Raw genomic sequence first — 14,894 nt, 5'->3', positions numbered from 1 at the left:
ATAAGGCTCATTTGGTTGAAAAGGCATTAAGAAACATATGGCATAAAATATGAGGACACTTTTAGTCCCGTGGTGAAGGCGGCGACTATTTGTTTGGTGCTCTCTCTTGCAGTTTCTCAGGATTGGCACCTTGGTCAGTTAGAGGCATGGTGTTCTGGAAAAAGATATCTACATGAGACAGCCTCCTGGCTATGAGGATAAACTGGGACATGTTTGTAAATCAGATAAAGCTTTGTATGGGTTGAAACAGCATCTCGAGATTGGTACTCTCTGCTTAGTTCCAAACTTCAGTCTCTTGTTTTTTGCATCTAAGGCTTATACTTCTCTGTTTTTTACAGCAAAGGGGGGTGTCTATATTCATTCTCATCTATATTGATGATATTGTTGTTGCCATTTCATCAGAGCATGCCATTTATGTTCTCCTTCATGATCTTGGACTTGACTTCTCTTTTAAGGATCTGGGGGCATTGCATTATTTCCTAGGCATTGATGTGAAGAAGGTACATGATGGCATAGTTCCCTCTCAAGAAAAATATGCTAATGATTTACTCGGTCGTGTGAACATGAAGTATGCAAGTCAGCTTATACTCCTTTGTCAGTAACCGATGGTGAGTTCTTGAGTAGTGAGGAATCTACTAGCTATCAAAATATTGTTGGTAAGCTGCAGTATATTACATTGACTAGGCCTGATATTGCTTTTTCTATGAATAAGATCTATCAATTCCTTCATGCACCTACCACTGTTCACTGGACAGTGGTAAAGCGTCGAGGCACAATACTCTTGGTTTGCATTTGAGTAGGTCTTCTTCTACTTCCACAATGCTTTTTCTGATGTTGATTGGGTTAGTTGCCCTTCTAATAGAAGGTCTACTAGAGGTTTTGCTATGTTTTTTGGGCCCAAATTTGATCTCATGGAATGCAAGGGAGCAGGCTAAAATGTCTAGCTCAAGCACAAAGGCTAAGTATAAATCCTTGGCTAATGCCACAACTTAAGTTATATGGTGCAAAGTTTACTTGCTGAATTGGGTGTGCCACATTATCGAGTGGCATGTTTATGGTGTGATAATATTGGAGCTATATATCTCTCTGCTAATCTTGTGTTTCATGCCCGGACTAAGCATATTGTAGTGAATTATCACTTTGTCCGCGAGAAGTCTCCGTTGATTCTTTCAGGAGAAGTCTCCGTCTCTGAAGCAGCTAGCAGTATTTTGTCCCAATAATAACTTTGGATAAGTTATGATTGAGGAGGAGTGTTAAATATTGTATATGTTTAGCTGTGTATGTTTATATCTCTGAATTGTAACATGTATACACCTTGGTATAGAGGTGGACCCTTTGTATGTCCTCACCATATATAATGAAGTACTTCAACCCTTGTTAGTGTTATGCTGGCCATACATTTTGATACTATAACGCGTTGCCTCCCTCGTGCGTGCCTCTCGCGCAAGAAGCCACCAACATGCGCGCCCCACACCGTGCTTCCCAACCCCGGTGACATGGCTCCCTTCCGCCATCAGTTGCCCCAAAGGTCGCGAAGGTCCTATGCCCCAACCCTTTCTTCTCCGTCTTCAACGTGGAGCTCTACCGCGGGAATTTTCAACCGAGCAATGGCTCCAGTGACTTCCGGCTCGACTCCTCCAACCATAAGCCTCACCTCGGGCCCATGCTCAATTCCCGCGCTCCAATTTTAGGTTATGCCCGCATGAGGTCGACTTTGACTTTGGCTTGCTCCGACCACTGACATGCTCCATCGCACTCGGATCTCCACGTTCATCCATGTGGTACTCGAGATGATTGACGGATCTTTCTGATCGTCCCCGTGCCACCGCCGTGTCTAGGAGTGCTTTGTAGGCACATGGGGCGAGAACTTGGGTGAGTCCATCGGCGTAAGCTGAAACTTCCCTTCCGCCAACCTAGTTTAGTTTACAATGCGTTGAAAATTTTGCCTTCAAATACGAGATACCCGGACATCGATTTTCTGTGCATCTTAAACATATTTATTGGTTGGCCAAGTTTACAAGATCTAGAATGGAAGTTTTTTTTTCATAAAAAGACTGTAAAATGACAGTTATTATTTTACAGTTTTTTACATTTTTCATTAAGGGATTTGATAGAGACGCTCTTATCGATGGGTGGTCCGGTGCATGCCTGCGTTGGTCGACATGTGTGCATGCAGCTTCCAAAAGAGTTCCCCGGCCGTCCGTCGGTGCATGCCCCACAATATTCGGAACTGTACCAGGTCCAGGGGCAACAGTTAACTGAGAGAAGCATGTAGTAGCACCACTCGATGATAACCCGATGGCTGCGCGCCGCCGGCCGGCCCGGCAGCCCCGGGAAAGGCAGACGCGCGATGCAAGCTACTCCGTACTTTGCCGGATGGCGATGCATGCAAGCGGTACGTGGTCATGTGGAAGGCGAGGCGGCTACGTGCCCGGCTCCTCCTCACAAGCCTAGCACCTCCCCTCTCCCCGTCCCGTCCCTCTCCCTGCCCCCCGCCGGCCCCTCTCCACCTATCCATCCATCTATCGCCTCGCCTCCTTCCCCGGCCCGACGCGCACTGCATGGCTCCGCCACACACACAACTCCGCGCGCGCCGCACTCTGCCTCCGCCACGGACCGCTCCATAACTATCTCCGCCTCCGCAGTCTCCCCGCCTTTGCTTCAAGCCACTCCACCGCCATATACGCAGTGTATATCTTACACCTGCTATACACTACACACACAAATCTAGCTCACCTCCGTTCTACTCCGCCAGCCCAATTCCTGGACGACACAGCCACCGTACCTGCCGCTCCTCGCGTCGATCGCCTCCTCGCTCGCTCTTTTCTTTTGGAGCATATATCTTAGTAGCATTGGAGGTGGCAGAGCGTGATGAATAACCAGTGCGTGCCGAGCTGGGACCTGGAAGAGACGGTCGGTGCCGGGATCACCCCGGTGTCCGCCGGGCCAGCGCTGCGCATGGCTTCTCACGCGGCGCCGGTCGCCGTCCCCATGCCGGACCAGTACGACGAGGTGGCGGAGCTGACGTGGGAGAAGGGCAACATCTTTTGGCAGGGGCTGCTCAGCCGTTCCGCGCCCAAGTATCCGGCCGCGCGGCCGACGGCTCCGTCGCAGATTCACGCCATCAGCAGTGGGGGAGATCACCACGAGACGCTGGAGGCCGTGGTGGGCGAGGCGGCCACGCGGCTTTCCTCAAACCCGCACCTCGCGCAGCCGCGGGCGCCTGCAGCCGCGCCTTGGCTCGGCGTGGGCACGCCGGCCGACGGGCTCGTGCCGTGCGCCGCGAGGAGCGACGACGCGGCCGAGGCTGAGGCACGGAGGAAGCGGGCGCGACTGGTCGGCGAGGACGGGCGGATGTGCGCCAGCCAGGGGAGCGCCGCGCCTGGCCGACGCGAGAGCACGCTCCTCACGAAGCTGGATCCCTGCGGCACCGGCGCAGACGACGTGTGCGGGTTCACGACCACCACCAACAACTCCACCTCACTACTGGACCACGGCTCCCCGGAGGAGACGGAGAACACCAGCTTCGGAGGAGGCGCCAGCGATTCCCGCTGCTTCAGCCGTCGGTCGCAGGCAAGCTAACAGACTCTCACACGTTTAAAGCATGTCTCGATCATAAGCATCTCGCATGCACGTACGTACGTAGATCCAGCTTATTGCCTTGACCCGTATGGGCTTGCAGATTCCCTTTGTTTTGTTTTTGCCTCCATCTAATTGCTGCATGCATTATTTGTTGGGATACAAAAGGGAGACGGGCTGTGCGACGAGGCAGAGAACGTCGTAATCAAAGGGGAAGCTCCCATGAGGTCATCCATCTGTACTAAGAGGAGCCGGGCCGCTGCCATCCATAACGAGTCTGAGCGTGTAAGCAACAAGCCAACAACCTCATCTTCTGCACTCATGCATTACAATGATTTGTTTGCTTAGAATTTTCACATCGTTATGTACTAATAACTGTACTCTTTGATTATGACATGCATGTCTAATATGTTAACGTCTAGCTTCAAGCATCTCCTGCCTTCAGTATATTTCTAGGGTGCGTAGACTGTAGACTACGTGCACTCGTGAGTACCAGTGGTAGAGTACTAGAGTGTGTGGGTTATATGTCTCCAGCTTTTACTCGCTCAAAAGAGAATCATGTTTGAGGAACCTGGGCTAGGGTCAACTTGTTCTCCTAATCTTTAAACTCTCAAGTTGAGTAACGTGAGTTGATTTAGATTCCAAGATAGATATCAGAGCTTTTGCTTGGGTGTCACCCGCTCTCTAACCTTTAACCCTTGTGGATGGCTAAGATCGATCTCCATATAACCTTTCATGGGTTAACGTATCCCTTTAAGTTGAATGGTTGGGAGAGGGAGGGGGACACTGGAGCACACCTCAGGAATCAGACCAACCTGCGCTTAATCACTAAATAATTATAAAGCTAATCTAGAAAGGACCTAAGAGCCACAAATTTCCGTAGCCTCCTTCTAACCCTTTGGGAATACAAGAATTTAGGTGGAGACCAATAATTCCGATGTCGTTTTCCACTTTGACATATTAGACTAAAACGTTCTGCAAAATACACTTGGTATAATCTTATCCATCCCTAGCAATCATAATCTTATCCATCTCTGTCAAACTTGCACAAAATGGGCTTTCAGAGTTTGTATGCGTATGAGGATAAGAGCACGAACTCTAAAGCATTGCTATCTGCCGAAATACTGCATTTCCAAATCCAAGTCAAACTTTTTAAATCTATAGAAAAATGTATGAGTATCTATAACACCAAATTAGTTTCATAAGATTCATCATAAAATATATTTCTGTCCAATCATATTTGAAGTTGCACATATTAGTACATTTAAATACTGAGTCAAACTTAAAGTTGGTTATCTTAGGGCAAATCTAGAACTTGAGTTAATTTGGAACAAAGGCAATAATGAATTGTTTGTTCAAGAGGTGGTGATAGTCAAAAAATAATAGCGGGAAATCAATACCTCGTTTTTTTATAGGCGCTAACTACTACCTCCGTCTCAGTTTAACATGCGCGCATGTAGTTTAAAAAATTGCTTTGACCATTATTTTGATCGATAAAATATGAAATATACGTCACAAAAATTGTATCATTGGAAAGCTTTTTTACAGACGAATCTAATGATATAAATTGTATAGACATAAATTTATATTTTGTTGACCAAATCTATGGTCAAAGTTTGTCTTAAACTACGTGCATGCCTGTTAATATGTGACGGAGGGAGTAATAATCAATTGAGGTTTGATAGTTGTGGTCTTACGGAACGATTCATCACCCCATTAGATGTGTGTTTGATCCAAGAATGTGGCGTGGAGGGAAATGGGAGGAAGTGACATTCGCCTAGCAAGGATAGTTCTGGTAATAACTAATAATTAAGGCAGGTTGATGGTCGGGCGCCGAGCAAATGAGATGGCGATGGTTAAGCATTTACAAGTGCATCGTCGCAAACCGATCACTCCAAGTATTTTTTTTTAGAATTCGGCAGGTGAGCTGCTCGATATATTAATAGAAGAAGATTTGGCTCAGTTAATCAGGGAAACCGGGCCCAAAAACCGTACAGAGTGGCCGAGTTTATGAGGGAAACCGGCCGAAAAAACCGCACAAAAGTCGGGGCCTCATCGCCCACACGAAACGAGACCACCGACGACCAAACACACACCACCAAACCCGGAGCCGCTGCTCCGACGTCCCCTGCTCGGAGGCGAGCCGCAACGCCGCACGGTGTGGACGACCTGTAGCCCAATCTACCAAGGCGACCACCCGCAGACCACGAACGCCGCGCCAAAAGATCCGGGGCCGCCGCCCCGACTTGCCAGCCACACCGACCACCCCGTCGCGTAGGCCGGGCCGACGAGCTCGCTACCCACGTAGCACGAACACGCCACCCAAGCCTTGCAAGACCATGACCACACCCCATGGAGTCGTCGCTGCAAGACCTTCCGAGGCCGCCGCCTCGGCGCACGTCAACCGTCCGGGGCCGCCGCCCCGGCATCCACCACCCTCGACGACAAGGCAACCAAGCAGCACAACAACCACACATCTACCGCACCACGAGGACTACGGATTCCAAAAGCGGCGCCTTCAAGAAGGTAACGGCACAGTGTGTCGCCGCCGCCCGCTCCAAGGAGCATAGGTTTTCACCCGGAGAACGCAAGAGCTCGCGACAGCAGGAGACCAAGCTCCCCGATGAAGCCCTCAACAGGGAAAACGGTACCCAATAGCACCGCCAACATCGGCACCAATGGTGCGAAGCTTTCGCACAGTGTCGGCGCCGTTCGTCGTCGGGCCCAACGTAGGCCCCGCGAAGAGGTGTCCCGCCGAGCGAGGTGCCTTGTAGCCGTCCCCCAACCCGACAACGGAGCTGGGAGGCGTCCATCGGGGCCCGCAGGAGCCCATCTGAGCCCGCAGGGGCCCATCTGAGCCCGCAGGAGCCCGCCGAACAGAGCCCTGCGCGCGAGCGCCGGCGGCGCACCAGGCAGCGCCGTGCCCGGCGGAAACCGCGGCCACCCCAAGCCAGGGGCCGCGCAGAGACCGGACGACGAGCTGCCGAGCGGCAAGGCCCGCGGCCGGCCAACATCCCGCCGCCGGGGCCGGCGCGCGAGGCGGCCACCGCGAGGACGACGTCGACGCGACGAGGGACGGCGGCGGCGGACGGCGGCGGGCCACGCACGGAGCCAGCGCGGACGACGGCGACCTCCGGGACCGGCATGGCGTCTTCCCTCCGAGACGGCCATGCGGGGGCCCGAGAGGCGTAGATCCTCGCCGCCCCCGTCCTTGGCGGCGCACGGCTTAGCCGGCGGCGGCCTCGGGAGGCGACGAGGGGGCGGGCAGAGGAGGTGGGGAGGTGGCGGCGGGAGGCTAGGGTTTCCCTCCCCCGTCGCCTGGAGGGGGCGACGAGAGAGAGGTGCGTTCTTTTTTTGGTGTTGGATTGGAGACCTCCTGGTGTGTCTGCTCTGTTGCTGATCACTCCAAGTATGCATGTCTAGCTAAATGCACCAAGCAGATAGATCACTAATTGTCTCATAGAACCATCTTCTTGTAATCGCTTGGATTTATTGGTTCGCCTCACCCTCTTTTGTTGGAGTCTGTGGTAGACGCATATGCATGGCATCGTCGATGGCCAGCCTAGTTCCCCCCTCCCTTCTTCTCCAATTTTTGGCACGGCCCTGTAGGTCTTAGGGGTCACCCTCTAGCTAGTTCATTAATTGCATCATATATGATCGTGCATGTAGATAGATACACGTAAACAAAAAATGTGTTACTCCGTCTTTGCGAAGTTCTCAATATTTTATATTAAGGAGAAGTGTTCGCATCAGGTTCAAACAAAGAAAGCAACATAGGATCTTCTAGCACAGAGACAAATCTACCCTTTCAGTTCAGAGTTCATTCCTTTCTTGCAATCCATCATAAATTCATAATCTGCTTCAAGTCGAGAACAAATTTTATGAGGACACTAGTACAAAAAAAAAATACGCATACACCATATTATTGACAGGTCCATGGTGAGCACAGCAGCGTGACAGGATCAATGGCGCAGTGTAATAGCTTGGGTTTTCGTTGTGGGTGGGGTTGGACATCCCTTGTTTTTTGTCTTTTGGTGTGCATCACTGATCGGCCTTTATCGTTATCGCATAAACCGGCCAGTGATAACTGTTAAGCACCGGACAGTGGTGTACGTGTTGTTTAGTAATAGTTGGTTAGAACATGTCTAACAAGCTACATGCTTCTTGTACTATACCTAAGACAAGAGTGAGCACAAATACAAGTTAAGAAAAACAACCTATCCTGAAATATTGCTTATTGACCTTGTATTTGAAGTTGATCAAGGTCACCAGGAGGGTATCGGCGTAGTTTAAACTCACAAAAATTACAAATCAATCATAATCATGGATTTCAAAATTAAAACAATAAAAAAACACCCTAACAAACTCGGCATATGTATATTGCACCTGTAGGATTTCACATAATACATATATTTTTGTTTAGAAAAAAAAGACTATTTCATTGTGTGAGACCAAATGGCGTTGTGGCAGGCATGCAACCTCTCCCTCCGGTTTTTGATGGTTTTGGTGAATTTAAGCCATCTCCAATGGTCACCCGTATACAGACATATTTTCTTCATCGTGGTCTGCGGAGGTCCAAAGTGAAACGAATCGCACGAGGTGGACGTGTCCGTTTCGAAGCAAATCCGGCCTAAATTTGGGTTAGGTTTGCGGCAGCGCGGACAACACGCGGATAGCGCATCTGGGGAGAATATTTCCGCCTCGGCCCCGCAAGCCATCCACACTTCCCCACCACTCGTACTCTCCCCACTCTCACTCAGCCGCCGCCCGAGCCCTAGCTCGATCCATGGAGGCAACAAATACCGCCGACGAGGCTGCTGCTTTTGACGTCGTCATGCCCGACGATGCGGTCACTGCTCCCGCCGCCCAAGTGACTGCTCCGCCTCATGCACGCGAGCGCTAAAAACCCCGTCGCGGTGGCCAAGCCGAAGAAGGAGCTGACGCCAAAGGAGTGGGCCCTAGAGTCAAAGAAAAGAGCCAACCGCCGGATAAGCATAAAGACCAAGCTACCGGCCGCCCATGCCACCCAAGAGAGGGCTGATGCGCTAGCGTACGTGGCCACATTACAGGCGCACGTGAACGTCAAGGCCTTGGCGGCCCAAGCGGTGCTCCTGGTGGACAAAAAGGTGTTGGCCAACATGTTGGCCATGAGCTGTGGATTGACCGCGTCCAAACCACTGATTGCGAGGATCCAGATACCAACGGTGTCCCGGTTAGGTCGGAGAGTCTTCCGTGCGACCGCTCTCGAACATCTACCTCAATGTCCCGACAAGCGGCTTGTCAGGGACCAGGCAAAAGAATACCACAAAGCGGCTATCGCGGGATGATATCCTTGTCCTCTGCAGCCTACTCGATAAAATTGCGGCGCTCCTTGTCTTTCCCTTGCACCCGGTATGAATATTTTCTTCGTGTCCTTTGTCGCCTTCATTGATTTAGCACTCCTCACCCAACTCCATGACATGTTTGGTAGTCCTACTTCGATGGGGACGATATCATGGAGGCCAGCATGGCGGCCATTGTCAATGGAGAGGGCGGCACCCAGATGCAACATGGCACCAAAGGTGGCACCCATGCTCCCCACTATCTCCATCGACGAGTCACCCTTGTTCTAGGACGTGCAACCTCAAGTCGCCACCAAAGGAGTGTCTCATAAAACCAAAAATTTCACCGAGACTGTGGATGTGTGTCTTTGCAAGGCATGGATGGAATTTGGACAAGATCCAATCTGTGGCGCCCAACAAAGGGGTGGCACATTTTGGAAGAAGATACACATCTTCCATGAGCACAAGCATTTGAGTGATCACCCTTTTGTGAGCAACTGGAGTGAGGCCTTGCTCACAAAAAGGTGGGCATGAATCCAAGAGCATACCACCAAGTTCAATGCTGCGCGCCTACGACAAGATGAAGAAGCATAAATTGTGTGGCCTTGGCGTTGCCGACTCGATGCCCCAATCTTTGGGCCAATTCAAGGTTACCAACAAGCAAAAGAACTTCAACTTGGTCCACTGTTGGACGGTGCTCAAGGATTACCCCAAGTGACATGAGTTGTATGCATCGTATGATGCCCACCCGCCGGCGAATCCAATGTCATCGATGTCTATGGAGAGACCCCAATTGCACCTTTGAAGAGTCCAAGGGGGTGGACCAGATCCAAGGCCGAGGCCAAGTGGGATGCCTCCTTGCTAGCGATGATGGAGAAGATCAAGACTCTTCTTGCCGATAAGGAGGTGTCGAGCGAGAAGAGGGGCGAGAGGAAGCAGCAGGAAAAGGAAAAAACCTTCGAGAACTACTATGACCTACAAACCAAGAAGCTCGACATTGAAGAGATCAATTCCATGGACCCCAAAGGAGGTGGGTAACAAGCAAAAGGAGTTGGAGAACGCTCTGCTCAGTGAAGAGGCCAAGATCATGGTGACCCCCTTGACCGACGACATGAAACCTATCACCAGGAATGGCTCGAGAAGAAGAAGATCATGCTAGCTCGGGATATGTGATTTTTGTATCATGCTTTCGAAATTTAGCGTGCCAACCTGTTGTATTTGAACTTCTTGCGATGCATCTTTAATTTCCATCATGTTCGATGATTTATTTGTTATTTTTGTGGCTAACAATATTAAAAACGGATTTTTAAAGAAACACTTAATTTGAGGACGTGGACAAAATGCGGGCCGCGTTGGTGCTGCTGCCACCCGTATACAGACCGCGGCCATTTCCATGTCCGCAGGCCGCCACATCTGGATTGAAACATGCGGGTGACCGTTGAAGATGGCCCTGGGTCCGATTTTCCTCAGTTTTTTTTAGTTTTGTAGTGTTTTGACGTTTTGCGGTACATAGGAAATAGTTTAAAAAATGCAGCCAGGACAACTAAAGAATACAATGCAAAAACCTACACCAGGGTAGGACAAATGAGCATGACATTCAAATAGTGCAAAACATAGACTCAGCGCAAGACAAAATGGCAGGACATGCAAACACAGTGTAGCGAAAGATGAAGGAAGCAACAAGCAAGCACAGGATATCCAAACAGAAACTGCTGGGCGTCCCCCGGGGGATCTAATTTCCCAGCCCCCGGGTCACCAGCCGTCAGATCAGCTATCTTGGACGGCCAGATTTGCTTTTACTGAATGTAGCAAAAAACACCTCCCGGCAGCAAAAAATTAACCCGCTTTTGCTACATGGTAGCAAAAAACGGTTCACCCCCGAAATAAAAGAAAGAAGTTAAGCACGCTGGACAGATCGCCGGAGACTCGCCGGAGAGCGCGTAGCAAAAAGTTATGCTATTGTAGCAAAAATACATATTGTCGGAGACATCGACGGGGAACTCGCCGGAGAACTCACCGGAGACCTCGCCGGAAAGCCCTTAGCAAAAATATTTTGATACTGTAGCAAAACTGAAGAAAAGTTGTAGCAAAAATATTATTCCTACATTGCAAAAACCGTAGAACGTCTGTAGCATCATTGGGGCAATTTTTTCCATGGATCGAAAACATGAAAAAACAACATTACAGCATTTCCATAACAGAAAAATAGCAAACACAGCATGAGAAGGTAGCAAAATCATGTGTTGTCGTAGCAAAAATCATCAAAACATGACTCCGCAGCATCACCCACCTTGACTGTAGCAACGTCAAACATCGATTATAGCAGCTTCAACCACCGTTTGTAACAAAACTGGCAAATATTTACAGCATCACCGGTGGTGGTGGTGCCTCACTTGGTGGCGAGCACGGAACGTGTGAACCGGCGGACGGCACCTCCGGCGGGAATGAAAATTTCTTCCACTGGAGCTCGGTCTTGTCGGGCAGGTTCGCGACCAAGGCAAGCCACAGACGGAGCTGGGGTTTCCTTGGTGGGAGGCTGATGCGGCCGGATCTGGCAGGTCTTGGCTGTGGAGCAGGAGAAGGCCGCCATCTCCCGGCGGCATGGTGGCTGCCTTCTCCTTGTTGCGGCTGCGCGGCGGGGTGCCTCGACGAGCCGCTTGGCGACGGCGGTGGTTGTAGGTCTCGGAAAGGAACGATTCGACGACGCCTGGCTCCGGTGAACATGGCGCGCGTCGGCGGCGTGGTGGCTGGGCGAAGGGGTGGGGTGCAGCCTGCCGGCGGAGGAGCAGTATGGGGGATGGGGCGCGCAGGCAGAGGAGTAGCACGGGGGTCGGCGCGGGAGGAGCAACTCCGAGGTGTGGGACAACAGCAGAGGAGCAGCACGGCGCCGAGCGGGGGGAGCAAACTGCAGGCGGGCGCGCTGGTGGACGAGCAAGGCGGCGGCGCGGTGGTCAACGATGGGGAATCTCTGGATGAGGACGAGGGGATAGGAATGAGGAGACGTCGTGGGTGGGCCACACGATGGCCACAATCGGACGGTGCGGGATCCGGAGGTTGCGTTGGCGAGCAGCCCCCGGGGGCATACAATCATTTTCCTATCCAAACACATCGCATCAGAAGGTTGAAAAAACAAGCGCTCAGGACAAACAGAAGGCAAGACATGTAATGCAATGCTATAGAAGCTGAGAAGAAAAAGAGTGCACTCACGATAGGAAAAATAGACTAGACATCCAAACGTAGTACTCACGGCACGAGTACAAATGAAGGCATACATTGCAAAATAGGCGCTCCAGGCATGGTATCAAAACGAAGTGCAGCGGAAGACGGGACAACAGAACATAGTGTAATGTAGAGGCAATGCAAGCCATCTACTCAAGACATGGCACGAAAATTTTCATCTATGTATATCATAATGAGATCTAGTTTTGGACACAACTGTGAAAACGATACTGATTTAGCTCGGTTCAAAACACATTTTTTGTACATCTGCAAAAATGAAACCCAGACAAACCTAAATGGTTCCCAGTATGTAAATTATGGACCCAGTTAGGACACGGACACTTTGGTAAGTTCTAGTCGTCTAAGAATTGAAGTTCAGTCATCTAAGAACACTTGATTCTCAATCAGGTTACGTCATCATATCGAGTCTAAATTGCAACTGAAGACTAGAACGAATCACGGCGCAATCAAAGGATCTAAAGCATTCCTCAGTTCCAACCCATGCTGAAATTCTTGTTTAGCACGAATTATGAAGCAATTTTACGATCTTGTGCATTTTTGTCACTTGCAACTCATATGCAAGTAGTAAAATCTTTGTTGCAATTCTATATGCAAATAAATAGGAAAATCTCGGTTGCAACTTATGGCTAGCATGAATCGCCATTCATTTCAAAGTCCTTGAAGTCGACTGAGACCTAATTCTTGTTCAACTAAGAGTCAGCAAAACCGTTTGTTAATTTGACGATGCCATGTCATTTCGTTTGCTGATTCCTTAACTCAAACATGCTCTCTGGTTGCAGAAACGAAGGGACAGGATCAACCAGAAGATGCAAACCTTGCAAAAGCTCGTCCCCAACTCAAGCAAGGTACTGCTGTATTTCCCCATGGAAACCACGTAACAGGATCACGAAACCTATATCTCCAAAATCAACAAATGCCAATCTCGTGTTTTTTATTAACGCGCTCGATGTGGTGACCGTCAGACGGACAAGGCGTCGATGCTGGACGAGGTGATCGACCACCTGAAGCAGCTGCAGGCGCAGGTGCAGATGATGAGCCGGATGAGCAGCATGATGATGCCCATGGCCATGCCGCAGCTGCAGATGTCCGTGATGGCCAACATGGCACAGATGGCCCAGATGGCGCAGATGGGCCTCGGCATGATGAACATGGCCGGGCCCCTGGCCCAGCCCGCCTACGCCGGGCTCGCCCCGGCCATGATGCACCAGCCCACCCCATTCGTCCCCATGCAGGCCTGGAACGCCGCCGCCGCCGCCGACCGGCAGAAGCAGCCCGCCGCCGCCGTGCCGGACGCCTACTCCGCCTTCCTCGCCTGCCAAGTGGCGCAGCAGAATGCACAGGTACGCACCTAACGTCCGCACTTCAAATCTACGCGCGCTGTTCGCTTGCGTACCTTTGGTAGATTCTTACGTGGTGGTGGTGATACGAATCTCTGTAGCAGCAGCAGCAAGCCCAACCGAACGGCATGGAGGCGTACAACAAGATGATGGCCATGTACCAGAAGCTAAGCCAGCAGCAGAGCCAGTCAGGCATCTCCAAAGAGTGATGACCATACTACAGTAGTGCAGCAACCTGTAGAGCAAATGCCTTTGGATATGAGAATCCGTCGTCGACACAAACAGCACCTAGCTGTAAGTGTGTAACACCACCTTGTATTTTATATCATCGTTTTGATAATTTTTTAGCTTGTATAAAATCACCATCAGATGTTATATGAAGCTGGCATACGCATCATTTGGACTGGAAGGATTAAATGGTCAACTAATCAACGAGCCGGGGTGACTGACATACTTGCACGCCTAGTTAGCTTAGGAAGTGCAATGATGTTATCTTACCAAGGTCAAGTATGATGATTGTTTAGTTGTAGAAGAGAGCAATAATAAATTTAAAAATTACCATGTCTATATCCATACCTTGGCCGTGAAGGTATCCATGAGCATGGATGTGGATCCATATCCATACCTGCGTAGCTTTCATGGGTATACGACTGTGGAGCTACGCACTATATACATCAACAGTTCAGTACTATAATAATTTTTCAGCATAAATAATATCGCCATTATAGCAGTGTTTCAGCATTACAATAACATTATAACAACATTTTAGCATTGCAAAAACTTTTCAGAAGCACTACATCAACATTTAAGCATTGCAACAACAATATACCATATCCGCAACAACAATATATCGTATCCATGTAGGCAATGCATAGCAATCTTAAGGCACCAATACTTCAACCACATAACAATTAAAATATGTAAAATCTCACATCAAAAAAATCTTAATTATCATCTCAGTCTAATGGAACATATCAAAAGTCAAGTTCCGATGCATGTCATGTGGTCAAAACTCAATGTCTCGATCACATGTGGGAGACGGTTTGCAGGGTCAACTAGCAGACAATTTGTTGCCACAAAATTTCAAACATCTTGAGGTTAAAGTTGTGGAAAAGTTTCCCATTTGGAATCGCAAGTTTTTCATTACAGTCGGCCATTTGACACCACTTCACGTCCATCTAGACACCATCAATACCACAAATAAATTGGAAGGGGTTTTGTATGGCCGGCTTCGGATAAGACCTCAAGGGGCAATGCAAGGTCAACTGGGAGATGGTTTTCAGCCACAAAAACCTTGGCAGCCTTGGTTTGCTCAAAATAGACAAATTTGCAAGAACACTGCATTTGATATGGCCATGGCTTGAGTGCAAGGATATGACAAAAGTTCGGGTACGAACAGGAAATGCTTGCTGATAAT

The 14,894-nt window shown here is 49.7% G+C and overlaps 1 protein-coding gene across 3 annotated transcripts; it reads left to right on the top strand.

Moving 5' to 3' along the window:
• Positions 1 to 2,542: 2,542 nt before the first annotated feature.
• LOC127309285 (transcription factor UNE10) lies at positions 2,543 to 13,886 on the top strand. 3 transcript variants are annotated; one of them, XM_051340203.2, is made up of 5 exons: positions 2,543 to 3,573; positions 3,748 to 3,864; positions 12,920 to 12,985; positions 13,103 to 13,480; positions 13,585 to 13,886. In XM_051340203.2, exons 1-5 carry the CDS (start codon positions 2,872 to 2,874, stop codon positions 13,684 to 13,686), a joined length of 1,365 nt encoding a protein of 454 aa, XP_051196163.1. In that variant the 5' UTR covers positions 2,543 to 2,871; the 3' UTR covers positions 13,687 to 13,886. The 3 variants fall into 3 exon arrangements, with proteins under 3 accessions (XP_051196163.1, XP_051196158.1, XP_051196151.1); XM_051340198.2 differs by having other exon boundaries at positions 2,545 to 3,573; positions 13,582 to 13,886; XM_051340191.2 differs by having other exon boundaries at positions 2,545 to 3,573; positions 13,579 to 13,886.
• Positions 13,887 to 14,894: the final 1,008 nt, after the last annotated feature.

The sequence above is a fragment of the Lolium perenne genome, chromosome 1 (assembly GCF_019359855.2).
Source record: "Lolium perenne isolate Kyuss_39 chromosome 1, Kyuss_2.0, whole genome shotgun sequence".
Taxonomy (NCBI): domain Eukaryota; kingdom Viridiplantae; phylum Streptophyta; class Magnoliopsida; order Poales; family Poaceae; genus Lolium; species Lolium perenne.
The sequence above is the reverse complement of the archived record's forward strand: the minus strand, read 5'-3'. Positions and strand labels throughout refer to the sequence as shown.

Excerpts from the sequence above, each read along its gene's own strand:
- LOC127309285 (XM_051340191.2), top strand. The coding sequence starts at position 2,872 with ATGAATAACCAGTGCGTGCCGAGCTGGGACCTGGAAGAGACGGTCGGT. Across the intron at positions 3,865-12,919 it reads TCCATAACGAGTCTGAGCGT|AAACGAAGGGACAGGATCAA; the intron begins GTAAGCAACAAG and ends CTCTGGTTGCAG. Across the intron at positions 12,986-13,102 it reads TCGTCCCCAACTCAAGCAAG|ACGGACAAGGCGTCGATGCT; the intron begins GTACTGCTGTAT and ends GGTGACCGTCAG.